Source organism: Pomacea canaliculata, linkage group LG4 (assembly GCF_003073045.1).
Source record: "Pomacea canaliculata isolate SZHN2017 linkage group LG4, ASM307304v1, whole genome shotgun sequence".
NCBI lineage: Eukaryota > Metazoa > Mollusca > Gastropoda > Architaenioglossa > Ampullariidae > Pomacea > Pomacea canaliculata.
The window spans coordinates 5268112-5294452 of record NC_037593.1 but is presented as its reverse complement, the minus strand read 5'-3'; the positions used below and the strand labels follow the sequence as shown (position 1 = coordinate 5294452).

The window sequence follows — 26341 nt, the reverse complement described above, 5'->3', positions numbered from 1 at the left end:
ACAAGACGAACTTGTTGAAGAGACTGCCGGTTCAGGGTTCAGTCAAGGAGGTTCACAATAAGCAGTGACGTCTATCTAGTCTCCGCCTACCCCCCAACCATCCAGCAATAAACCGGCCAAAGAGGCATTTTACTGCAAGAGTAGCAGCGTTCAACTTACATGGTGGTTCGTGTCAAAGGTCGTTAGGAGAATGCTCTTCAACGTACCAAGGACCTTCGACGGAATTTAGAGGAGCATTTCCCAGCTCAACGCACAATGTATACTGCAAATACCTTAAACTGCTTGCCTTCGTGTCACCCCCCCCCCCCTCGAATGAAGGACAAATGATCAACAGGCGCATACCCGACCTCATTGTCTCCGTATGACGACAACCGCCTTAGAAACCTTGGGCTTGGGGTGGAGAGAGAGAGAAAGCGGGGTTGTGGGGAAGAAATGAAGTCTGGTGAACACGACACAGGCTGGTTTGTGTTCGCAATCCCCCTGTAAGCGCCTGTGCTTTCTACTTTCTTCACATCTACTCATTATGACGGGTAATCGAATGCAGGAAGGTAGTGCGGGAAGATTGTATCTAGCAAAAACAAAACAAAACAAAACAAAAAACCGGGTGGTACCTGTCGCGAGCCCCTCGCAGACAAAACAACAGATAGGCCGAAAAATAAAAACGATCACTGTCACTCAGATCTTCACTGCGTATGTCTCGACCATTAGGACATTAGGTACATTTGTACACGATATAAAAAATTCAACAAAACCGGTAAAGACGGTGACCTGAAACCGTGGGATCAGTGGGTTAAGAGGGATGGTAAAGAATATCGGACTGCCTGAAACTACCTAGAAACGAAGAAAAAGAATGAAATTCCGAACACAATAAATCAGGTTTCAATTAAAAGGTGGGAGGCGGGGAAGATGGCATCATCACAAAATAAAAAAAGAACTTTCGATGGTGTAATAACGAGGGATTTGTGCTAACCCGAGTTGCAACAACAAAGAAACAACCAAGAGGGTCTTCTTTTTGTGGCCATGTTCTACAAAACGCCGAATGGCGCTAGTGTAGACGTAACAAGAACTTCTATGATCGAACCGATACTTCAGCGTCCTTCTCCTTATCTGTCAAGAGAACCCTGATACCGCACGAAGAGCGAAAAACAAAAACAAAACAAAACAAAACCAGTAGACACAAACATCCATAGACACAATCTTTGCTGCACTGTGTTCAAGTGCTTCAACAGATGTAATTTTTTTCCCAACCCCTTACTTACACCCTTAAATCCCACCTCCATCAGCCTTACCTTCTCTCTGCAGCAACAACCTGGTCTTAACAATGGTCAGCGCTAAGGATGTGGCCCCTTGCCTAATGTATACTCGCATTTATGTATCCCTAACTGCACCATTCAGCTTGGGGAGAAGAAAGCACAACTGCTTGCACGAAATACACTTTGTAACCTGCAACTTCACAGCCACCGCGACATTAACATTTGTGACGTCATCCGACAATCTACGCAACGAGGTGACGTCAAACCACGTCGATATGCGATGGCCACGTTCCCGACAAGCATCGTCACGTGCGGCTCGTGCCAGCCTCACTCACAGCTGGTCGGCGAGGTTTAGGAGGTTCGTTCTGGCTTTCGCCGCAAGGTAACAGCCGCATCTGCTGGCAGCATCGCCTTCCGTAACACAACGACAGAGTCAGCTAAACTTGCCTACCTGCAGGCAAACAACCGCTCTTTCCCCGTCTCACCTGGAAACTCCACCCCCACCCCCTGCCCGACTGCGCAAAGCATCCTCAAGAGAAGGGTGATACGGAGCATACCTATGCAGTAGGCCATTTTACTTGGCCGACAATGGATGCCCAAGCCAAACGCAAGAGCAGAGGCCATGTAACGAAGTTCTCGCCAAACACTGTGCCCTTCCCCTCTCTTACCTCCCCTTTCTGATTGAGTTCTCACACCTCGCCCAAAAAAATACGGAAGGGTGGAAGCCGGCACTGTTAGACAAGATTTACAACCCCAACCCCTTTTCTCTCAATGCAATTTCCGTTCATACCGCCAAGTCCATTCTCAAAAAGTACGAAAGTTAAAACTCCTTGAATTGTTTTAATCCTCAAAAATGTTAGGATTCCCCTTTCCTCCAACCCTTCCATTTGAAGGTCTAGAACGGTTTCTCACTCAAAGTGCATCATGGCAATGCCGATACCTCGTTCGCCTGTCCGGTAAGCAAGTTGATTATGACATAAACATCAAGAAAATTCCACAGACTTCAGTACAGCTTTAGGTACAGCATGGAAAGAATACCAACAGCACACTTTTCAAACAAGCCTTTCCTATGGCTAAAAAAACTGGAGGCGTGCTGCAGATGTAGAACGAAAGCCGCAGCCTGACGAGCGAGAGAGACATAGATGCCCATCTACGCTCATCCACTCCATCTTCTCTCTTCGCCTAGTTAATCCTTAATCAAGCGAACTGAACGTTGCTAAACTTAACCCTACCCTCTATCCCTACACCATGCTGTCTACCCCAGCGACATTCCTGAGTTTTCCACAGCTTTTGAAGAAGAAACAATAGGTTCAACATTTCACATCTACACACCTTTCCACCCACCCCGTCTGACACACTCTCCCACCCCACACTCGATTCCTTCACAGGCTTTCTGTTGGGAGGAAGGGGAGTAGGTGGGTTTTGAAAAGTGAAACAGAAAAGTGCTGGCATTATCAAAATTGCAGACAAAATCAGAATGGTTTCTTCTATGACTGAACATATAGCTTTTTAAGAGAGAGCTATAACAGTTTTCTCTACCCTTGCTTGTCAGCTGTGATAAACACCACTGGTGGCCAGCTATGATGCAGCACCCAACAACAACTCATGACAAATGTGATCTGGCACCTGCCAGTGATTAACAGTGAAGCAGTATCCAACACCTAAACCCACTTATGACCATCTATAATGCAGCACCCAACAAACCTGTCATCCTGTGTATTAAGCAGTAGGCATAAAGCCTAGAACTAAACAAGTAATCACGATGGCCATCAGCACTGGACAATCAGTAACATTCAGCTGACGTCACTAAGTAATGATTCTGCAACATACTTGGCACCAAGTAACAGAGAAAATGTCCGGGGATCTAGATAATTCTTCTTCTGCGTTTCAGGGTGCAGCCTTGGATGACTATTTCGGTAAAGGTGTGGACACTGACAGAAACACTAAGTTGGAAATTAGATAGTAAATTATAATGGAGTGTTCGTACCCCTCATCCCAAACTACCACCACCAAACCCTTGACACAAAAGGGACCCTTCACTACAGTGAATCACCAGCTGGTAAATAGGAAATCTGTGCATAAGAAGATTAATAGGGCTCATGCAGCCTGGCCCATGGTTTGCAACCAGAGAAGACCATTACACAGAATAAAAGATTGTGTATAAAACAGAAACAACTCTGTGCTGACTTGCTGTCTCTCTGAAGCTCATATGATATTATATAAAATTAAAGCTCAAAGTGCAACTTCAATTTATGAAACATAGGATGCCACAAGTCTCACAGCTGAGCTTAGTTTCATGTGCCCCTTTCTTGTGCAGAATGTATAAAAGACATAAGCAGACTGCAATGAAAAAGATGGAGAGAATACAAATCAATATTAACCGCAGATCAGTGAATACTGGTTGAAATTGATAACACTATGATAAGCATGACACACTAACTTTGACACAATAGGGAAATAAAAATTATCCAGAGGGCAAGGAAGTTTTCCTCAAGTTTTACTAAGCCAAGTTTTGATGAATTATTTCCTTGGCCCATATGCCATGCATAATGGCTATTCCTTATTTAAAAATGGACACATGAAACTATGTTGAGAAGATTCCATATTCTGAGAATGACAAAATGACCAACTAGATATGCACATAAATGTGGCTTTCATCTTTGCAAACAGGGAATAGAGGTGTTTCAACTTGTTTCAAATGTCAAAGCATTTTCATTACAAAATAAAACATATGCTGAGAATCAGGTGCAGGAGGTAAATTTGAGTGCAGACATGTACATACCTAAAGCATGCCTGACACATGAAACTTTGAAGATAAAAACCTACCCAGAGAATCAAATAAAATCCTTTACAGTTATTTACCATTTGCTTGGAGTGAAAACTTTGTTAATATGTTTGGATGTCAAGAAAAATGAAAGCATCAACGCAAAGAAAAATGCTGCTCCTTATGTTATCTTATGTTGATCAGGATCTGATGGAATTTTCAAGCACAAAAATGTCTCACTTCACACATGACTTCTAAGCAAGTGACCTTAGATAACTGTAGATGGGAAAAAGAATGAATACCAAGGAACAAACATTTGAATGTCAAGCAAACACCTATTGGAATCTCCTCGATGCTACAAAGCTTTTTAAGTCAGTTTTCATGGACTCTCTTCATCTGCAGTACCTAAAGTTCCACACCATGTATAGCTCCCCCACACCCCTCAAAAAAGTATGTTTCAAGCAGGCCAGAAAAAAAAGAGTAAAATTAATTATTGTAATCAGGAACAAGAGTGCTATCTCTAACATCATGTTCATGCACTTGAAACCAAATGCAGCGCAGAAGTGATGATAAAGGTTTCACATTCCCTGACAAACCTGCGCTTAAGTGTGCTATAGGATTTTGTTTACTTACGGAAGTCAACTCTAAATTTTACTGATAAAGGACGTAACATATCTTCTGCAGAAAGAGATACAGTTGTTATCTTAAAAAGGCACTGCACCAGAAAGCTAAAGCTCAAATGGAGTGCTGTGTGGATGTCAGTCATTCACTCACTATTCTGTTATTGGTGCTCAGCAGCAGTTATCGTCAGTTTCTTGGGTAAAATTATCATGAGAACTTCTCTTGAAAGCACATATATATTTTTGATTGTACTTATAATTAAAAGTGAACTTTTGTAAGACGAGGAATGATAAAAGGACAAAAATGTCAACTGCCAGTGAATGAATCACACAGTGAACACAACTGAGGGCACAATGTCTATATTAAGGTAAGAACACAACTGAGGACATGCTGTCTGTATTAAGGTAAGAATACAGCTGAGGAAATCATGACGTCTCTATTAAGAAGAATGTAAATAAAGAGGCATATACTACAAGGCTTTCACAGTGATTCATCAGAAGAAGAATCAGTTTTCATCCTCTCTTTGCAAATGTATATTCTTTAATCCTTTGGACACTATGAGCCCACAATTGTGGCTTTGTAAGGGAAGCACGGAGAAGGTGATTTTCGTTACTTTTATTGCGAAGTTAAAACTTTTTCCTTTCCAAAAATGTATAGGTTTCTTGGTCTTATGTTTACCTGAGAACAGCAATAATAAAAAACAAACTACACCCACTGTCATCTTCACAGCCTTCAGTTATTAACCAATCTTTGTAATATTTATACTTTTATGTTGTGCTCAGAATGTTAATCATTGATCATTGACAAAAGTGTAGCAATAGTTCAGCCTTCTGAATCATTTACCAGAATAATTAAAGGAAATGTTTTGAAATGGACCTGCCACATATGTTTATAACAGATGTAGAAAGAAACTAAAGTCATTTTGTTTTTGATATTTACACGTCAAGAAATGTCTTATTAAAAGTATTTAACAAGATATTATTTAATATTTCTTTTGGGGATAAAAGGCAACCAAATAAAATATTAAATTTCATGATTGCAATTACTCAGCAAGTTACACTGGCATTAAAACTCTTACTCTGCACATTTCAGGAACCTCTGCATTCCACTGTGGGAGCATTAACCCAGATGTAGCCTGTTTCTCTTCAATCTGTGCAACATGCTGATAATACTGGCTTTTCCTGGACATTCAAGACTCAGGGAAGTCACTCTTTTTTTTCAGAGCTAGTTTTTTTCTGTAAGCAGGTGCATACCAACAACATTCTGAGCTCCCATAATGTCTTGCAAAGGTAAGATAACCATGGTAAAAACATCACTATTGGTGTATGTACTGTGTTTTTATTCTTTTCACAGGATATAGTGCAAGGTTTTTCTCTTGACAGCCAGCTGCAATGTCTTAAAGTGCAAACAATAGAAAAAGACAAAAAGCAAGAATCAGTATAAAACTGGCCTTTGAAAAACTTATGTCTATGTCACATTCTACCTGAGACTGTAAACGTCAACCATTGAAACGAATTAGGTTTTATCTGCAAATCTATTTATGACAGTCAATTGTTAAATAACAATTTTTTAAAGGGTGCACTTATTTACACTTCAAGATTTGAAGATACAAACCAAGAAGAGAGAGAACATTATTACAAAATCAATTTAAATTTAGGAAAAATGGAGGTGGTTCTAGGGATGAAGTTTTATCACAAACATTTCTAAGACTTCGTCCAGCCCAGCCCGTCACCTACTAAGATTTTTTACTCTGGCATGTTTATGTTTCCATTCAACCCCCAACACCCATCCAATTTTACCATGGGCCCTAGATTATTTTAGGTTCAGAGATTACATCCGTAGCATACAAAAACAAACGCCACATATGTGTACCGATAATACCAGAAGCGACAGGGTCTGTTATAATAGCAGATGCCACAAGATCATGCACTAGCAACCAATGAAAGGCAAAACAAAAAACACAAACTCCAGGAGGTGAGGTATCCTCTTTGCTCCAGGTACAAAGAGCAGGGGAGACAACCCTTCTGACAGTAGATCCCTCCTTGGTTAAGTCAACGGTTTTTTTTTCCCCCCGTCCCCAGCCTGGAAACAAATCACCAGCCGTATGTAGTTTAATTTCTGAACCGAGAAAAGAGAATGTGAAAGGCGTTTTCTCCCTTCACGCTTTGTAGATTTTGAAGCAGCACGCCCCAACTGCGATGCGCGAAGTTGAAAACGGTTTCAGCAGCGAACTTGCGACTACGTAAAATAATGAACAATGAACACGACGAGACTTTTGGTTCTATTCCCTCGAGAATAGCTAGAAGCAAGATAGGTTCAGTGCCAAATACCAAACGCAACACAACTGTTGTGGCACTCATGTCCAGACTAAACACGAAACAGTATCATCAATACAAAGACAACACCAAGGTTTTTTGTGTTGGTCTCTCACATATAATTACTGCTTTAAGATGGTCTGATATTTAATGAAGTTTCCTATTTGTTTTTGTTTTCATTTTCTTTGATTGTTCGTTGACAAAAGTACTAAATGAAGTAAACAAACGTTACATCGTGGAAATACAATGCGGGCCGACAACTCTTATCGCAATCGCCAAAAAGTCGTCTGCGGACATCGATATTTCGTTTATTGAACTTCTGTCATCTCTCCGATAGCCTTACACTCCGCAATTCCTTATTAACGCTAGCTGGCCTTATTAACACAGTCACCAGTACGTACTCAGCCTTAAGAAACAATAATAAAATAGAAAGTGAAGGGTCGTCGGCTCGAAAATAGTAAAGTGCATGTCTACTGCATACATTATTCACTGTCGTAATACCTCCATAACGCAAGCAAGCGAAGAAAATCTTACCTGTCGCCTGCACAACGTGAAAAGTTGCGGCGACGATACGATGATCCTGCTTTATTTTAAAAAATACAACCAAACCCCCCAGGGCGCAATGAAAGGTCAACTATTCGATGCACGCACACGTACTGCCCATCTTCCGATGATCCATGACATGATAATTTTCCGCTTTTATCCTCTTTGCTTCTTGCACCATTTTCCACACCCTAAATTAGAAACCTGCCGGCTGACAATGGATGATATGGCAGTCCATGTGCCTGTGTCTGGTGAGTTAAACTCTTGCCAGAAAGACGCGCCTCCATCAGGAAGAACCGATGAGAGCCGGCAAAAATCGATGCACTTTGACTCATTCCTGCATGTAGCATCCAATGGCAATATGGGAGGGGTGGGACGGGGCTGTGCCGGAGCTGTCGGCCTCTGATTATGAAAGAGAAATGGGGAAGTTAAGAATGAAACACACGGCACTCACGCTGAGGCCAGACAAAGAGACTCAACGCTGGGGATGGGTTGGGGGTGATGAGAGGATGGCTACAAGGAAGCCGGGTGCCAAGGGAGTGGCAGGCTATGTGAGCTTTTTCTGCACATGAAATTCAAAGAATCTTCAAATTTTGAGGAAGTATATTTGGAAATGACCATATTTATTTCAAGCATTCGAGTTTGCTTGTTTTTAGGTTTTGTTTGTTTTTTTTTTTTTGGGGGGGGGTTAAATTCCAGAGGAGTCTTGAATACCCATTAAGTCTCCCTCAGCCCTTCACCACCACATCCCCCCAAAAACAAGAAAATAATAAATGCCAACTTCAGTCTTTTTTCAGTCCTGGTTTATCTATCACAGTCCTTTCTCCTGATGTCAGCATCTTTTCTTCTCTAGCTTTCTTTCTGGTCAAACCTATTTAATTTAGCAGTTGCGAGACAACTGCACCAAGATGGCAAGTGTAGTTTGATTCTCTCAGAAAATGAAAATGAAATCTCATATTTCCTTCAATGATAAACATTAATAAAATTAGTGATCAGCGTTTACAGAATTTCTGCCTTGATAGGTCACAAAAATCTAGCCATAGCATTACAAGCTGACAGGGAATTTTAGCAGAAAGACCGCTTGATGGCATCTAAACAGATTTCTAGTGTGAAAAATTGTCCTCTCACATCAACAATAGTAGGCACAATAAAGCTGAGCATGTTACCAAATATGAAGAGCATGTTACCAAAAGACCTGGCTAACAACTTCTGGTCTATGAATCTTTGCACATACAGAAAGTAGAATCCTCTTTACAAGTCTGATATTGAAAAGCTTGTCTGTCAAGAACACTCCACTCAGACTGGGGATATAATTTCTGTCATTACTAAATTAGCAAACACCAAATGTAAGCAGTATTTTCTGAAAAAAATTAAGAAACTGCCACAAACAGATCAAGCTAAAAAAAGTGGGTGAGATGTGTCTAACAATGTTAGATAAGCAGACACATGAAAAGTTCTGTAGATGTATTCATTAAACTACACCATCAAATCAGAGTCAACAGCGATCATATAGCATATTTGATAAAAATTACATCTTATCAGTGGCAACACATGTTGATATCAAATGAAGCATAAATATATATGTACTTTTTTCCATTGCAGTTTTTATTTTCTCTCAAATTCTGTAAACTTTTTTTTATCTGTTTAATATATTTTAGAATTGTTTAGTAAAGTGTGCTTAATTCTGAATTCTTATTACACTAAACACATTTCTAAGGTGCAAATCAATGAGTGGTTGCTATATGCTGTTAATGTAATTAGTTTATTCCTTGTTGCTCCCTTGAGCATAGGGCCCCAATTACTGTAGCGGTAAAAAATAAATTATTTTTTAAACCTCACAACTTTAATTTCTATAATGAAAATGCGTACAAATATTCAGAATACTAGTAATGATGAAAGTCTTGTGTCAAAACTCCATCTAATGATTTTCGGTTCATTTTCATATCTAAGTGTATAAGCCTTAAGTATTCGGGTGGTCCGCCGATTCAAGCGTGAACTCTAACCTTTGCCCTTCCCCTCTGACACGTAACTGGGATTTTCCCAGTTAGTGAATCATGCCGGTTGGTCATCAAGTTCCCAAATCTGCAAGCGTAAATCCATGCTCTTCGAGCAGTAAGCACTTCTTGCCCAAAATGGTTACCCTGACCCAAAGCCCTGCCGGGACGGAACCAAACATACATCAACAGATCACATGTTCCTCGATCTCGATGCTAACAAGTCACTCGAAAATCAAACAAAACCACAAAGACAGCTTACAAACAAACATCAGTTTGCAGCGAAACAGCATCTGAAATCATTAATGCCTGAAATAGTTTCAGCAGTCTTAAATTTTTTCCTGGTTCTGGTGAGATGTCTGCAGTACTTCAAGCACTTGGCGCAACGTTCGAACTCGAATGGTCGAACAATGTTTTTTGACAACTATGCTTTCATCAAATTTGGTATAAACTGAACTCACCTGTCTTCCTTCCATGCTTGTGGTCGCTGAGTTTCTAAGAAGGGAATAAACTTGAATTCTTTTGGAACAATCAGGAGAATGGAGAAATGTGAGCAACTAATATCATACGGAAGTAACCTCAAACAGCTTTGCAATCTTTTTTTCCCCCGATGGCGCCAAGACAGGATCGGAGAATGGCGGAGTAAGGGAGACAACTGCAAGTTAATGAGCTGTCCAAGCCGTCTGCTAAAATGAATGAATAATCAAATAAAAATTGCGCAACTAAAATTTAGACTTTTTAAGGCGACTGTAAAACATTCTAATTTTTTCAATTAAATACGTACAAATATGGTAACACATCCAAGCTAGATAAGGGAATTCCGAACGAAACATTGTCCTGCACGTCATTCTCAAAGCCATTGTAGAAATTGATTCAACTGATCAGTTCGTAAAACTATCCACATTGGAATTAAACGATTATTGGTGAACTGAAAGAATAATTCTGTCTTAAACTTAAACATGTCCTTATTCCTTTTTTTTTAAATTTCAACTTGCGTTTTTGATTACACGTTTTTCTGCTCATGCTGTTTCCCCCTTTTTTTCAGGAGGAATATAGTGTCGCATAATAAATAATGGAATACATATTTATCGTTTCAGACTTGGAAGAGAATAGTAGAAAGTGAGGCAAAGGACATCGGAATCACATGGGCCCAAAACCAGGTCCGTTGGTGAGGTGTCGTTGCGGTCCTATGCTCCTCAAGGGAGCAAAAATTAAGGAATAAACTAAAACTATATTTATTGTTGCACAATAGACCTTCTAAGTAGTTCGATGAGCTACTGGGGCTCTTTGCAAGTCAGTTCGAATTAGGCAACGGGATGAGCAGGTTATAGGATTACTAACAGAACCATTATATATCCCACAGGTCAGAGAAGAACCATGTGTAATTTTATACAATGTATATATTTATTTAAATCCAAAAAAATGATCCATAATTAATGTTGCCAACTATGTTTGTGGGTGATGTATATTTCCTATGACATAATAGAATTAAATAAAGCAAGTCATGCCCATGCCTTCACTGCATTCACTCCCACAAATGCCTCATTTTATGATGTTATTTAATTTTGAATGATGCAAGAATCTCAAAACACAACTTGAATGCTTTTGGTGGGAAGAAATGAACAAAATTTGTGATCTGCTAAAAATGCAAGCAACAACAACAAAAAAGCAAATAAAGCTAAGAAAAACTGCACGCACTTCCATAAACACATTCATGGTTCAATAAATCTGTGCTTAAAACTTTTCTGTGCTTGTGTGCAGTTGTTTCTACTCAAACAAGAATATTCATGAAACACAGGCACCATCACTATGTACATATTCCATGGACTGAACTTGTCAAAGGCAATGTAAACACAGTTCAAATATTTTGACCTAAGATATAATGTTGTCACTTGTGATTTTACATGATCACATGCATCACTGAAATAATTCTATAATCTACGTAGAATGGTTTCTAATTAAAAAAAAAAAAATTCCTTTACAATTTGTCGTTAAGAATGATTTGCCTGTATCTAATTAAATCTGTTGAAACAGGAGGTACAATGTGTGACATGCCTGGTTCCATTAAAGAATTGTCTTACTTTTCTACAAGACTAAAGTGGGCTACATTTAGCACCAGATGTGGATGGAAGACTCCAAGTTGCACGGTTAGAGATTGTGTTACTGACTACAGCTGATGCTCTAAATAAGAAAACCAAAGTTAACGTGTTGTCCAAATGGCTTTGGTATTGAATATGCAAAATCTACTAGTCAAAGATCAGAAGCTGAAAGAGTGGCAAGATCTTGACATTTAAGATAATCTATCACTTATCAAGGTGATAATGAGGAAAGAAATGCTGTCATTATAAGAGTGAATAATGAGTAACATTGTCTCAAAAATCTCCAAACAAAACTTGGGTCTTCAAAACATATTAATGGCAAAATATAACGAACCAAATATTCACAAACAAGGAGGATAATGGAAGGATTTATGTTCCTCTCAAGGCTTAACATTAGCCAACATTTTCACCAACACTCAAAAGTTACATGTGAAGTTACAAAGCATACAGCTGCACCAACGGCAACACATTATTTCTGAAAAAGTATCATCATGTGATTTTGAGTGAACAGCAGTTAATACTTCACAGGCGGTAGAGAGATGGGAAGACAAGGAAAAAAAAATATTGAGAATTTTTTTCCCATTGAAAAAATGTGCAGCCATCAGTTGAATATATTTGGCATATTGTGAAGGGCAGCTATTGTCTACTGTCACTCAACCCTCAGACCACTTTAATCATTGGCACAAAAATGGTGTACTGATGTTATAAAATTGTAGGCATAATTCCATTCTAACATTCATGAAACAAACATCTGTCAAAGTGTTATTGCCAGTCACTATAATACTAACCCAAATTTCTATGATGGATGAAAGAAAAAAATATTTGATAGATATAGTAAACACCTTCCAGCATCTGCACAAAATATTATGGACTCTATTTGGCAACTCTGGAAAAGCTAGAAAGAGAAAATCTATAGATGTTAAAAAGGCGGAAGAGAGGTGGTATACACTGCACACAATGTGGGCCAAGGGTTAGAATTTCAGTTACCATCTCCCTCAACTGTGAGATATAAAGAGGAAAATCTTTTAAATGAGTTAAGAAAAATAGTCTTAAAAAACAGTCTGCTAAACAGAATAAGTGTTAAGAATTGTGACATAAAAAATATTTCTACTTTCAAATGTTATCAATGGTCAAAGCAAATACCAAGGAGCATGACTTTCCAATTTCGCTGTCAAGGAAAAACACTTAAAGCTGCATTTTGGAAAAAAAAATTATTTGGTCTGTGCATCACAATCTGCTAAAGTAAATTAACACTGAAAAGGAACAAAAAATTTCCAAAAATCTAAAAATTTGTTCAGTTAAAAGAAGTCAGCTTCTACAAAATTAAGCTAGCATAATGCCTTGCAACTGTTTTGTGATGTGCTTCAACATTCACAAACTTAGTTAAGGTAAGACTTTAATCAGATACTTTATTGCTGAGCTTTTTACCTATTGCAAGATTAGAAAAAAAAAACAAACCTTAGTAGAACATTTTAATTCCTGCTTTGTTTGGTCGCTCATCATTCTACTTATGATCAAGAGTTTTTAACCAATACTGCATTAGCTACCTAAAAATCATTTACCGCATTATTTATAAGAAATTATATTAAACTGCTTGTCAGGAGTCTTGTGGATATACATCTATTTGTGTGTGTCTCTCACACACAATTTTTTGTGAGTAAATCTCGCAGTTATTTTAAACTTTTTCCAGATGCATGGATCAATTGTTATAAAAATAAAGTAGCAATTTATTTAAATTAAGCAAAAGACCTTCCTAAGACTGTACCCATTTCCACTAAAAGTGTTTCATTTGTTGCTGGAAATTTCTGCCTACAATGCAACCAGTCCAAAGAACAACAGTGTTATCAAGGGGTAGAGAAAAATCCTCCAGTACACAACTTTACTAGCAACAAATCTATATATGCTGCAATTTAAAGGTCTTCGGGGAAATTGTTTCTGGAATTCAACATAAAAGATGTCTTCTAATCTTCTTCACTTAATGCAAAAAGTGAAATAATTATAATTTCTCCAAGCTTATTAGCAGCCCTGTAATTATGTGTTTCAAAGTTCTTGACTGATGCAAGGTAAGAAAGTAAGTGCCCCAAGCCATGACAGCAATAATGAAGCCTGTTTCTTAGTTTGGTCTGTGCTGCTTCTAACACCATCAGAAGTTAGTACACATTTTGGTACAACTAAAAGCATTAGTACAGTGATGAAGCTAGCAACAACGATGATAATGTTTAGCCCACGTGCTCTCAAGACTTCAATCGTCTTTTAGTTTTGTGATTAGTAAAAGGCCTCATCTATAATATATTGTACTTGACACCCAATGAAATGACCAAAAAGAAATTGCACCACAATAAAACCACCAATTTTATTGTTTACATTCTGGCCATGAGATATCTCTAGGTCAAAGACATGAACAAAAACAAAAAAAATGCAAAACTGGGCATTGCAAATAACCAAAACTACACGACAAATTTTAGTTTTAAACTACTGTATGTTCAATGGAATCACTCAAGCACATGCACAGAATTCATTACAACTAATCGCTGTCTGATACTGTCACTAAGTCTTGGATTCTGCTAAACTGTTGACGGGTGGAAATCTCAACTTTTGATGAGCTTGTTTCACCAGCAAAGAATCCTTTTAGTTGTCTACGAGGTCTTCCTGCAATGCAGAAATATGTATATTCAATCATGCTACTGACTTCAATATGCGCTAATAATAGGTACTTTGCTTTGAGGCTACACTTTGGTATCCACCTCTTAAGCACATGATCTCTTAAAAATCCACCAGTTTCAAAGATTTCAACACATCTCTATTATGCTAAGATTACCAGAGCTTACTGAAAATGCATACATAACAGAAAAAGTTTTGAATAGGATGGCAACCTGATGTTTCAATGATATTTGATGGATCAAGATCAGCTGCTTCTTTTTTCAAGTTGACACTGTCTACCTTGCTCAGACTGGGCTGACCTGTTCAAGAAGAATCAAACCAGAGATAAAACAAGAACTTGAATAACAGGAAACAAGGTCACAGGAGAAGGGAGTAGAGGAAGAGAGAAAGACGAAAATAAGAAAATGTGTTTGTTGGTAAACAGCAGAATAGAAAAACTGGTTTTTCAATAATATATATATATAAACAATTTTCAGCTGTCTCTCAACTAATTCTTGCTTTCAATCAGAAGACATCATGGTCTAGGTAGCTATCATTTAATAGAATGATGCGCCAAAGCTATGCTGCACATGGCCTCTAGGGATGTGAGAAACTGGAAAGATTAACAGCAGCTTAATCACCGCATGCAGAGATAAGAGCAAAGCAAATGCGCAAGTAGATACAAGCTAAAGAGAAAGATTAAAATACCTTTCATCCCAGCCTTGCGAAGAACTTCTTTCAGTCGCTCTATCCGGTCTTTGTCTGTCTGGCAGCCAGCAAAATGAACGTCACTTCGCACAAAGATGCCAACTTTCCGACATATCAGCTTCAGTCGTTTTAAGTAAGGATGTTCAGTTTTTTCAGTTTTTTCTGACTGAGGCCTACTTTCTGTTTTGGTCTGCTTTAAAAAGTGACGTGAGGAAAGAAAATCAATGAGCAGCTTTCCACATCAAACAGTTACAATATACTGCATTACAACATAATGGTATTAATGTGTACTACATTCTGTCAGATATGTTGTTCATTCCCTCTTTGGGTCAACAACATGACACTGATTTTTTTCAGACCACGACAACAAATGAAGTTTTTATAAAATGACATGGTCAAATGTTGCTGATTGCAGAATAACTATTCTTATTGCAGTTCTATCATGCATTCATAAAAAGAATCAATAAATCATAAAATCATCATCCAATAACTATCTATTTGTGAGTATTATGAAATATTATCTCGTGGATGTATCTAACGACTGGTACTGCATTCATTAAGGACATCTGACTGCTAATTGCTAAGAACATATTTTGAACAGTGACATATTTAAAAATCTAAAAAAAATTCCTTCAAAATGTGCAATACATTGATAACTCTACAGAAAAAACAGTTGAAGATGCAAAAAAAAAAAAAAAAAATCAACAATTTGCTGTTAACCTGGAGAATGAATGACGCTTACTAGACTTGAAATCCCAAACACATTGAGACTATTTTCTGGTGCTCTGTTAAACTTCATGATTATATATCTATACCTTGTTATCTGGAGAGATACTTCTGAGGCGCTTTCGAGAGGAAGGCTTTTTGGATTTAATTTTCATGGGTGATTCGGACAGTCCATTTTCATCTTCGCTCCCACTAGATTTTGACAGTTCACTAGTTTCCCCATCAGAGTCACCATCTGACTTCTGCATTAGAAAGAAATACAATCCCACTGAACTCAATAATAAAGGCAAAAGTCTAAAAATACGAGTAAAATATGAAAATATCACCTCATCTCATAACACACACACACAGATGGAGTCACTGCATGCCATCAATCTACGATGCATGTCTCCAAACCTGAATAGTGTAAGATAATTGTTCCACGCCAGATGAATCTTCAGCCAGCAAAGCATCTTGAGAGCTGTCATCATCATCCGATGACGATAGTCTGTTGATTTTTCGCCTTTTAGATTTCTGGATGATTGGAGGAACAAAAAATAGAATATCATTAGAGATCTTACAAAAATCATACAAAAACTGCAAAATCCCTACTTACATTTTTGAATGCATTTCTAAAACAATTTATAAATTCTGATAAACCTGCTCATCTCTGTCTGATTGCCTCAGACTTTTCTGGTGGATGTAGCAAATACATGCATGTGAGACGTGAGGGCACACGAGGAAACCTTACACAATATTTCATATACAATCACATCTTGAGCTGGAACTTTGTTTTTTTTTAGGGCGGGGGCAGGGGGATTGTTATTGTATTCCACCAAAGAAAATCATCCTTACCCTTTCCTAATGTAAGAGAGATTTCAGTGAGGAGAAAATATCCCATTACCAGGCTAACCTTACAATGTAAAATCTCCAACAGCTGCGCCTATCTTTTACTATGAAATAGCAGATCCATGATATATCTTAAAGACTGAAGTCCCTTTGCAAGTGAAAGACTAGATTAATCCATCTATGCTAAAGAGAAAAAAAGAACATCTGTGCAGTTCAGGTTTATGACATGTGTAAGCTAGAATGTATTTTTGGCAAAACATCATTCTAAAACCACCACAGACCATGAAATATGTAATATTTAGATCCAGTGAAACACAGCATCAAAATTTACTTCTGAACATAACTTAAGGAATCAATGTTCAAACGACTTGACAGTCACCAAGCTTGTTTACTTCCATCTTCATGCAAATACTGTATGCCAGCCTAAAGAGGCCATGAGTAGGAAAAGCCTATTTCATGACTATTTCTAAAGATTGAATATCTACTGCATACTGCATTTATGAGCCACAACATGATGCACTGTTAATTCTCACAAGCATTGTCATCAATACTGTCAGAAAATCAGGAATTTAACTAATTGGGTTTTATTTACTTTTAGCAGATCTTACTGAGAGGTGATGTTGACATGGTCTACTGATACATGAAACACTTGATAACTTCACTAAGACAAAATGTTTTCACTGTTGTCTTTATGTAATTACCAACTACAAAAGCTTGAGAAACAGATAATTCCTTTCCATATAATAGACTAGTGAAAACCTTATCTTACCATAAGAATCTACTAATTTCTTGTCAGTAGTATTTATATACAAAGACCAAGCTGACATTTCTTAAAATAACTTCTTTAGTTTTACACACATATATATATATTGCTAAATATGAGGTAAGAGTCAACTAAAATCTTAATTTTTTTTTTTTATCATTTTGCATTCCTTATTGGAAATAATAGTTATTCTATTGCTAAAAAAGTGCCTAGATTCCTCTGGGGAAAAAAAAAAATCGTCTGGCTGTGTCCAACCCTTGATCATTCATCTGACAATGGTGACACCATTTCTAAACTTTCAGCTGCACTAGCTGACTCAGCTATAGCTCATTTTCCTAGTGGCACCAAGTTCAATGTGCTTTGACAATTAGCTTAACAATATCTCTGTTATACACATATACACACACACACAAAAAAAAGCATATACACACACAAACACAAGGAGTGGAGAGTGTGAAATGAGAGAGGAGAAAGCCACCAGTTACTTAAATATATATCAGCATGCTGGAAAGACTAGCATTTCCTGTCATACTGAAGTCTCATTACGATAAATATCACAATATTTTATGACTTCAGAATGCAGATCATCAATATTATACAATAGCTGCTCCTTCATGTAAATGGGAGCAATAATTTTCCTCTTGTATTATTAAGTGCTGCAGGTCATACGATCCTAGTTATGCGAGTTATGACCGAACATGACTCACATAAATAGACTTGTAACCAGTGTCGCTGCAAATGAGTTTGTTATGAAATGTACAACGGTTTCCAACTTATTTTTGGTTCTAGCACAACAAAACATCTGGTTTAAAAGGCTGAGAAAATATCAGCACATAAAGTTTCAGCATATTTTTAATTGGCTCATTTTTCTTTATGGATGTAAAACAGACCTACAAAGTATGAGTGAAAAGACTACTTCCTCAAAACTTGTTACAGGGCCATTACATAAAGGGTTTTCAGCTGACTCTCCCTCGTAAGTAGCATTTCTGGATGAACAATCCTTGGGTGACAAACTACCACAGTTAATGTGTAGCTCACAACCAAAGTTTACTCCAAAGCCATTCTGAAGCAGATGAAACATCACAATGACTACTCCATGCACAGCTGGTTTCACAAGCAATACCCACATCCTAGAACAACTGTTAAACATCAAATATATAATCCATATGCATATGAAACTATTCCTGCTTGTAGTGGTTTCAGAAGAATAATTTCTGTGGAATTAAAGAGACCACACAGTCAAACAGACATTTTCTAAAGGTTAAAGGTCCAATTTGCTAAAGTCACAAGTTTGTACCTACCATTTTTATGTTACTAACTTTGACTATTTAGCAAGCACAAAGCTGCTCATGACAACAGCTGAGAAAGTCAAGAGTGATCAAAGTTATGTTATTTATAAATGTTTTAGTTCGTATCTAGTGTCATCAAATTTAAAAGAATTCGTTGCCCTGAACAAATTCAAATGAAATAGGCAAATAATTACTGAACTTTAAAGATGAACCAAGGTATGCAATTATTTTCAAACAAGTGGATTTTATTTTAAAATGCTAATGTATGTAGTGTCCAGGTTTATTAAGAACATAAAAGTTTCAGTATAATATCTCCCCAATCTGGGCTAACATCTGCTTCCGTCCTACCGATATATTATATGCCTACAAACATCACCACACACAGAAAGAAGGTCAAGAACAAAGCAAAGATGTAAGAATGGTGAATAAATACCTTTGCATTTTAAAGGCCTCAACTGGGACCATATGTTAATTAGGCATAGTGATGTTTGTAGGTGTGTATCTTGAGATAGGAAATTCCTTTAACCTCTTTAGCATAGCCCTAAGCATTACTCAGGTTCAGAATTTGAAGAAGGAAAAAAGTTAACCCCAAGCAGAACTTGCATTAATTGCTGCAATCTGTTATTCCAAGAAATGCTAGGAGTTAATCTTTTTCACATTAAATTTCCAGTCTAAGTAATGTGTGGGATTAATGCAAAGGAGGTTAATATAATGCCATGCTGGTTACAATAAAATATCCTAAAGAATTAAAAATTGCTATTTCTCAGACATTTACATATTGGTCAGTCTTAGTAGTTGGATTTCAACATTACCAGCTCAGCTATTTCAACAGGACAGGGAAAAAACACTTTCCTTTGGCATCCCCTTTTCCCAAATCCAATTTCCACAACGCAAACCATTTAACACACTATACCTGAAAAGAAATTATATGAAAACTTCTGGCCACCCAGCTTTAAAAGATGTACCTGATTTATCAAAGCAGGCTTAACCCATGGAAGGAGAGTGCAGGGCTCTGATTTCTACAATGCACTATTTACACTTCACTGCTCAACAAGCACTGTCATTGACTTTTACCTTTTTAAACTACAAAACTTTATTTATAAATTAAAGACACCACATTCTGTTCTACTGTCTGATGCTCCAAAATATTCTCCAGATTTTTGGTTAAATATTTTGTAATAAGTACAGGTCATATTTCAGGTATATATTTAAAATCCCTTTTTGGAAAAGTTTTTAACTTTCAAACAATACTTTAAATAACAAAATAATACTATAGGTAGCAGAAATCAATCATTAATAAAGTTCTATTAAAAGGAAACAAAACTGGTCAGCCACTAACATGAACTGTTTGAAAAGCATAGACAAAAGCTTATGTATTTAGATGGAAGAAAGCAACATAAATAATCAATAAGTTGGGGGCAAAACCAAAAAGAAAAAAAAACCCGTGAATTTCATTCCACAACCCTTTACTACCTGTCTGCTGTCAAGGCAAAACTGGAAAGCAATAAAAATTTTCTAAGTGAGATCGAAGCCTAGGGATTCAGTGCAAGACCACAGTAATTAACAAGCAGTGACACACAGCATTGCAAACACAGACAACAGCCAGGAATCTGAGCATCTGATCAGAAAACACACACCTCCTCACAGTTTGCCTGCTCTGCAAAGTTTACATCACTTGTTCGATCCAAGGGCAGATCACCGCAAAGCCTGAAATCAGAACACGCTCTGCCTACATCATGCATCCCGTTACCCCTCCCCACAGCTCGTTTTGTGCTGTTGGTCCATTTTCTGCGAAGTGTTATCTTGGTTTTCCCAGACAAGGAATCTGTTGAGGAGCTGCTACTCACCATCCATTCTTCATCTCTGCTCGCATCCAAAACAATCTCCATTTCCCCCTCCATCTGGGCTATGGGCAATAATATTGGTGCATAGGCTGTGACTCTGCTTTCAGATGGAGACTGCTGTGGCTGCACAATCGGCGACTTGTGATAAACAGAGCTGTCCATCTCAACAATGAGATCTGAGTCACTAGAATGCATATTGTTGGAGATTGCATTATGGCATAAGCCTTTGTTCTGCAGCTTTAAAACTGTGCTAGCACCTTTTCTGTGCAAAGAGTTTTTCACACTTTGTTTACTTTTACATCTTCTTTTCATGCTAACATCTTCCAGCACTATCACAGCTTGACGAAATGATTCACCACAATAAGGATGAACCTCCCATGGATCACTCTCCTTGTATACTTTCCCGGTGTGCTTCCTTATTCTTCGACTGCTGTCTTCTGTTGTCTCCCCTGAAAGAGAATATACTGATACATCCTGGGGTTTTGGCTTCTGGAGCTGTTTCCCACCTCTGCTTTGCTTAACTCTTAGACCCAAACCCCTCCCTTTGGCACTTTGTTTTGAAGATGATGAAGGTGGTGAAAAATAAATTTCAGATAACTGAGCACTAGATTCAGAAGTTGTAGTGTCAAACACATTTTTGACTTTCATGTTTCTGGAAGTTTTATAAGGCTCTAGTTTCTCATCAGAGCCTGAATTGCTATGTGGAGCCAATTTTTTGTTTAGAGTGTCGTTAGACGATCTGACACTATTGTGTCGGCTGGCCACAACATAGTTATCTTGGTCACGCTGCCATCTGATGCACATCAAGGGCAGGTCATCGCTGTTTGAATCAGGATGACTGATCTGTAAAGTGTTACAGAAAGCCTGCTTTCTCAGCCTCTTCTCAGGTGACTTTGCCTCAGCACTCCTTCGTTTCTTTGATATTTTTAACAAAGTATCTATGATGCTCCTGGCATTACTTGCCTCTGAGAGGGGTGAAACCTTGTGGAATGCACTTCCTGAGTCCATGTTTGTTGGATGCATGTTGGAAGTCTGGGGACATGAGTCAATTTGTGCTCCTGACAATGATGCAGGAATATCTCCAGACTGAAGCTCAGTCACTAAAATATCTTGAGCTTGTCTGGCTGTCAGTTTGGCACGTGACCAATTCTTTGATGTTGAAACATGTGCTGGTGATGAGAAGACAGAAGAACATTCTTCTGAAGCATCGTAATCTGAGTCTTTGGCAGCAAACTGTTTCCCCCTTGTCTCCTCTGGAGACGACTGAACATGTTCAGTCTTATTGAAATCCTTGCTCTTTTTATGTAACAAAGTTATTGAATTTGTGTTGCAAGATATCTTTCCATTTGATTTTTCTCCGAGGGCTTCCAGTTTGTGAGGAAGCAGTGGCTCTGTTTTTATCGAAAGACCAGAAATTCGCCAATGTTTCTTAGGGACACAATATAGTCCTTTTGATCTTGGCTCAGTACACGAGTCACTATCTGAGGATGTGACTGCTGCAACAGCTGACTGAAGGTTTACAACTTTCCGATGCTGATTTTTATGTTGCCTTACACAATCTACAGAAAGCTTAGGTTCAGTCAAAGGGCTGTCTGTGTTATGAGGTCTTGTAGTTTCACCTTCTGATACGTAATCACCGCTATCACCAGACTCCTCAATCTTGCTTTGGAAAGATGGCTGGTTTATTTGAACACTTTCTGAAACACTTCCCTTTGCACATTTGTTAACTTGAGGGCTCACGGACACGAGACGCACATCATCTTCTTCTTCTGTTTCTTGCCATACATCAGTTAATGCAGCATCATGTCTGCAAGGTGAGCACTGAAGGTCTCCTTTGGATCTGCCACTCACCCTCCCTTCTGTGGTAGGTATTGTAACACTTTTCTCTGCATTGTCTGTAGTACTATCCTCGTCTGCTGAGTTGGTAAATGTAATAGAAACACAACCTGAGTCTTGAGTGGACTCGTGTCTGTCAGAAAGGCCCAGAACAGATTCTTTCTTGTGTTCTCTTCTAAGCGGAAGGCCAATCTGCTTTAAATGTGTGGGGCCTGACAAAGAGCCTTCAAGCTCAGAGCGTGGTATTTTATGGACTATCCTGTGCCTGAAAGATGTGGCAGGAGAGTTGGTAGAAGTGTGGTTCTGGTAGTCACAAAGATTTTCTTTGCCCTGCTCAGGAGACACTGTACTCTCTTCAGTGGTGCCATCTGCAATAAGAATCTGACAAGAGATGTGTGTAAGTTAATTGAAAACACACTTAACATTATCACGACCGCATTTATTGCTGTACCTGTCCACAGCACTGATCCTGCTAGACAAGGCAAACTATATATCTCCGAATTGTATCAAATGCAGCTGCTGTAGAAAAGTTGCTTTTCTAGCTCATTTTTTTAATTTTTACTAAAAAGAACCTCAACTATGAACAAACTGATGTGACATGGCATAAGACATTTAAAAAAACTTGAAGTACAGTCAAACCTTTCATTAAAATACTGCTTCCTATAATTAAATATATAGGTCTCATATGGTGTTTACCAAACCTGGGAAAAAACTCAGTACTCAGCTAAGGTGAACAAAAAGTGCAAACAATATCAATTATCTACTGAAGTCTGGTTATGTAGTTTGTAGCCTGGAGCTTGGCACTTGTGTTTTAAGCGAGTTATACAATACTTAAAGCACAAAGCAAAATAATCTTTTCTAAAACAAAGATGCAGTCTGTCAATATCCACAAATATGGGCACCCACAGTAAAACTTTTAGTCCTATCATGCATGTGTACATGTACGGATGTGGGATAATGGCAAGTGGTGCTGATAGTAGTGGTGTGGCCAGTACATATAAGATCAACATATTTTACATAAACTCTTATTAACAACACAATGTGTGTGCCACATTTCATGTAGAAAGCACCAACATAATTTTATGAGAAGCAGTTTTGTATAAAATCAATATACTGTTTAAATCTGGAGGCAGCTAAGGGGTTAAGACCATAAATAAAATGTACACACTTTATACCCTTACTAATGGAACAATATCTAACATAAAGTATATATCTATCATACAAAACTTACTTGCAGTAGTGATGGGGGAGGAAAATAAGAATGTAGCCTCAGATTAGGTCGAAGGCAAATAAATGTTTCAATTATCACTTTCACTTATGCAAAATATGTCCGGGTTGCACACAGAAACTTAATAAATACACTACCCATATCATTCCTGTCACTGTGCACAATCATGGCTGCTTTAAGTAATCAACTGGGTATACTTTTAACAAGAGCAAGCATCTCTGAAATATGATTGTAACTGCCACTGTGCCGACAGTAGCGAAGATTATCATTCTCTCTAAAAAGGGCTAAAAGTTCCTTGGTCAGTAGTGGGGTTTACAAGTGAAATTTATATGCTATTCAAATTAAATTTAAAGAGATATTCTGAATAATTAACATATTTTAAGGTAAACATATAATAATGAGTTCACAGTATCACAGTGACTTGTACGATAGATTAGGACAAACTGCTTAATCAAAATATTAATAATAAAAAAGATAATGAATCGTTAAGGGCATGTCATAACCTTGTGCTTAGTAGGTGAAAGCTTTAGGATATCTACCTTATTCCCTCTGGCAAGTTCTTCTAGAATAACATCCAGTACTTCATTAATTTTTTGTCTTTCCTCTGGTGACACACTGTCCTTCTTGAAGTGAGACTGGTACCGTTTGCGTACCATTTTCTTGGTCAGCACACTGCACAACCATCCATGCAGTATTGATAAGGACACAACATTTTAATCACAAGCCAGAGCTAAAACACTGGGTTTTCTCAATTAAGCAAATACCATATCTGTTGCAAAAATCTTGCAATTAAGGAACACAATATTAATTCAAAATGTCACATAACCATGTTGTCTTTTCAGTAACAAGAGAGATCTTTACAAATGAACTCACTGGGGTTAGGGTAACAAAAGCAGCTGGTGCTTTATGTTCAACTGGGTCTTAAAACACACTGCATCACGTTACATTGCTTTATTTAACTACAATATGAACTTCATCTTTGAGATACTAATACAACTCTTCAAAACATATAATATGTAAGATAGTATTCCATAATGGGCGATGATACAAACACACAAGGAAGTATCAGGCAGGAAACAATTCCAGTTGAAAAAAAAACTTGAGTCTTTTGTCTTTGAGTAATTCCTGTTGGGAAATGTGAACTTTTCCCCACTATAGTAAAACTTATCAGCAGTAACCTCCTACCACTGCACTACCATCTAGGCTACCCACCCTGACCACATCAAAGTAAAGGCTCGTTAGGCCTAATCACATTCACCTGATCATTTTAAGGCGTAACAGCTGTTGACAGATCACAGAAAAAAAATTTAAAAAAAAAAGAAAAGAAAAAGAGACGAAAACAAAGCCATCTGCAGCTACCACCATTATCTCCTGAACGGTAGTTTCCATTAGGCGACTTCTGTTATATTAAATGACGAAGCTTCTTGGTATACTATTTACAAAAAGAATCAATGAAACTATAAAGATGGAATGCATCTTCAGCATATTGTGGACCCAAAAATGAAAAATAGTCCCCCTAGTCTGATGAGTATCACAATGCGAATAATCTCACGAATGTCAAGCAAGTTTACTTTTTCGTGCTGCACCTGCGAAAAAAATAAAATGCCATTGATCAACTCGCCCGAACTTCACAGATAGGCGGGAAAGAAAGCGTTTTTCGCATGATGAAACAACTCCCATTTTTCCCGTCGTCCACCTACCTTAGGTCTTCTTCATTGCACAACCTGCGAACAAACGGCTCTATTTCCTCCATGCTTGTGTTTATAAGAGTTCTGTCAGTCACGAGAAGACAATGTATTTTCTAATGCATTATCATCATTTATGGATCTGAGGGCGCGCCATTTTTGGTTTCGCGTAGGTGAACTTCGCGTCTTCTCGAAGTAAAGATTTCAAGGGAAGCTACTCTCTGTGCTAGTCGTATGCTGGGAACTCATTCCAAGAAGATTACTGGTACATGAGGTGTACACGGAGATAAAATCAAGGACTTTGTACAGATCATAGTCGCCTCTTTCGAGGAACACCAGAACCGCCTTCTCTCAACAGTCAGTGGAGGTTTGGTTCTGGCATAACGAACAGTCTAAGACTCTAAATAAGAAGCCCGTCCTGATCATGGTAAGTTGGAGGAGTCGACGGAGGGGTAGAGAGAGGAAAAAATATCTCGCAATCGTAAAAAGAATGGATTGGTCGTGCTATGCAGGGATTGCTCACCACCGCCTAAGACACCCGTTGCGCTTATCGGTGTGTGTTTATAAAAGGGTAGGATCGAGTGTGGCGGTCTGACAACCCTGCCATCCATGACTAAATCGTATCACACAAGACCACATCGTCTCAACAGTGAAAGTAGAACCGACCCACATCCAAAAGACGAAGGTGGGGGTGATTAGTGTTTTACTCCGAGCCAGCAACTATAAGGCTATACCACGGCAACAGATCGATATACCACCTGCATAGAAAGAACAGCATGCCCGAGACGAGAGCTGCTTGAATCCAGGACAAGCGCTAACCCTTGTCATGCACCAAACCTCCCTGTCCAAAAGAATCGACCACAATTAGCTACATATATTTAATACAAACCTCGTTAAAATAAAGAATAAATACAGGCTTCTAAAAATATTTAAATGAAAAAAGCTTTTATGCACCAAGACGTGGAAAAATGATCTTGCAGAGAACAATACGCGGTACAGTGGTCATAGTTATGTCCTGGGGCAATATGGGAAACTCAAGAACAGTTGGTGTCTTGTTTTCTTGTTTCCAAAATTATTAAGTTGCGCAGAGACCCCACAAATTAATGTTGTTTTACTCATGGAGCCATAGTCAAAAAGTAGTGGCAAAGATGCCTTGCAGTAAATAAATACGATATCTGGGATCTGGAATCACTTTGTTACTACGA

At 38.2% G+C, this 26341-nt stretch overlaps 2 protein-coding genes and 1 long non-coding RNA gene across 6 annotated transcripts in view; 1 reads left to right on the top strand and 2 right to left on the bottom strand.

The window, feature by feature from the left end:
- The window catches only part of LOC112562298 (septin-2-like), a 44293-nt gene extending 34176 nt beyond the window's left edge, over positions 1-10117 (bottom strand). The window contains exon 1 of one of the 2 annotated variants that reach the window (XM_025235462.1): positions 9952-10117. In XM_025235462.1, coding sequence (XP_025091247.1) covers positions 9952-9966 — 15 coding nt within the window. In that variant the 5' untranslated portion in view covers positions 9967-10117. Of the gene's footprint in view, positions 1-1289; positions 1448-9951 lie in introns of those variants that run through there. The other variant, XM_025235459.1, reaches the window with a different exon arrangement.
- Positions 3764-11463, top strand: LOC112562301. The gene is made up of 3 exons (XR_003098838.1): positions 3764-5005; positions 5731-5927; positions 10588-11463. It is a non-coding gene; the product is annotated as an uncharacterized LOC112562301 (long non-coding RNA).
- Positions 11036-25550, bottom strand: LOC112562297. Of its 3 annotated transcripts, none has more exons than XM_025235456.1 (8): positions 25152-25498; positions 23991-24123; positions 20391-22604; positions 16060-16176; positions 15753-15905; positions 14938-15127; positions 14463-14549; positions 11036-14238 (listed from the first exon to the last, which is right to left on the bottom strand). In XM_025235456.1, exons 1-8 carry the CDS (start codon positions 25202-25204, stop codon positions 14114-14116), a joined length of 3072 nt encoding a protein of 1023 aa, XP_025091241.1. In that variant the 5' UTR covers positions 25205-25498; the 3' UTR covers positions 11036-14113. The 3 variants fall into 3 exon arrangements, with proteins under 3 accessions (XP_025091241.1, XP_025091240.1, XP_025091242.1); XM_025235455.1 differs by having other exon boundaries at positions 14938-15130; positions 25152-25483; XM_025235457.1 differs by lacking the exons at positions 11036-14238; positions 14463-14549; positions 14938-15127; positions 15753-15905; positions 16060-16176 and adding an exon at positions 16435-18317 and having other exon boundaries at positions 25152-25550.
- Positions 25551-26341: the final 791 nt, after the last annotated feature.